The 462-nt window shown below is 38.5% G+C and overlaps 2 protein-coding genes across 2 annotated transcripts in view; one reads left to right on the forward strand and one right to left on the reverse strand.

Moving 5' to 3' along the window:
* The window catches only part of LOC119591446 (3-hydroxy-3-methylglutaryl-coenzyme A reductase-like), a gene marked incomplete in the record, with an annotated part of 71,751 nt that overhangs the window by 28,943 nt on the left and 42,346 nt on the right, over positions 1–462 (reverse strand).
* The window catches only part of LOC119591448 (28S ribosomal protein S21, mitochondrial-like), a 3,319-nt gene continuing 2,866 nt past the window's right edge, over positions 10–462 (forward strand). The window contains exon 1 of the mRNA XM_037940188.1: positions 10–180. Within this exon, the coding sequence (XP_037796116.1) occupies positions 89–180 (92 nt within the window). The 5' untranslated portion in view covers positions 10–88. The remainder of the gene's footprint in view (positions 181–462) is intronic.

Consider the following 462-nt stretch of genomic DNA (forward strand, 5'->3'; position numbering starts at 1 on the left):
TGCTTTACACGCTGCATCCCTTGTGTTTACCTTGTGTCTTCTCCCTCACGTCGTCGGCTGCAGCGTCGCCTTCATTCATCATTTCGAGATGGGGGTCGGACACAAGTATGCTCAGTTTGTTGCAAGAACGGTCTTGGTGCGAAATAATAACATTGAGGAAGGAATGAGAGTCGTTAATCGGTAAGAATCTTGCCGGAAAGTACAATGAACTTCAGTTGTACAGATTAATTTGTATACTATTGAGGGTTATAGCAACTCCTTTATATAATGCAGTATTATTTAGATTTTTGTATCCTCATAGTCCTATTCTGTTAGTATGACGAGTGTTTTTCGTTGTTGATTAACATATTTTAGAATGATAAAGCATTTGTATTTAATTCTGTGATATTAGGGCGATGTTGAGACTAATAATGCATTAACCCAGTTGTTGCCCAGTTTACGCACCAAGAAACATATCCTTGA

Source organism: Penaeus monodon, chromosome 28 (assembly GCF_015228065.2).
Source record: "Penaeus monodon isolate SGIC_2016 chromosome 28, NSTDA_Pmon_1, whole genome shotgun sequence".
In the NCBI taxonomy this organism is placed as follows: domain Eukaryota; kingdom Metazoa; phylum Arthropoda; class Malacostraca; order Decapoda; family Penaeidae; genus Penaeus; species Penaeus monodon.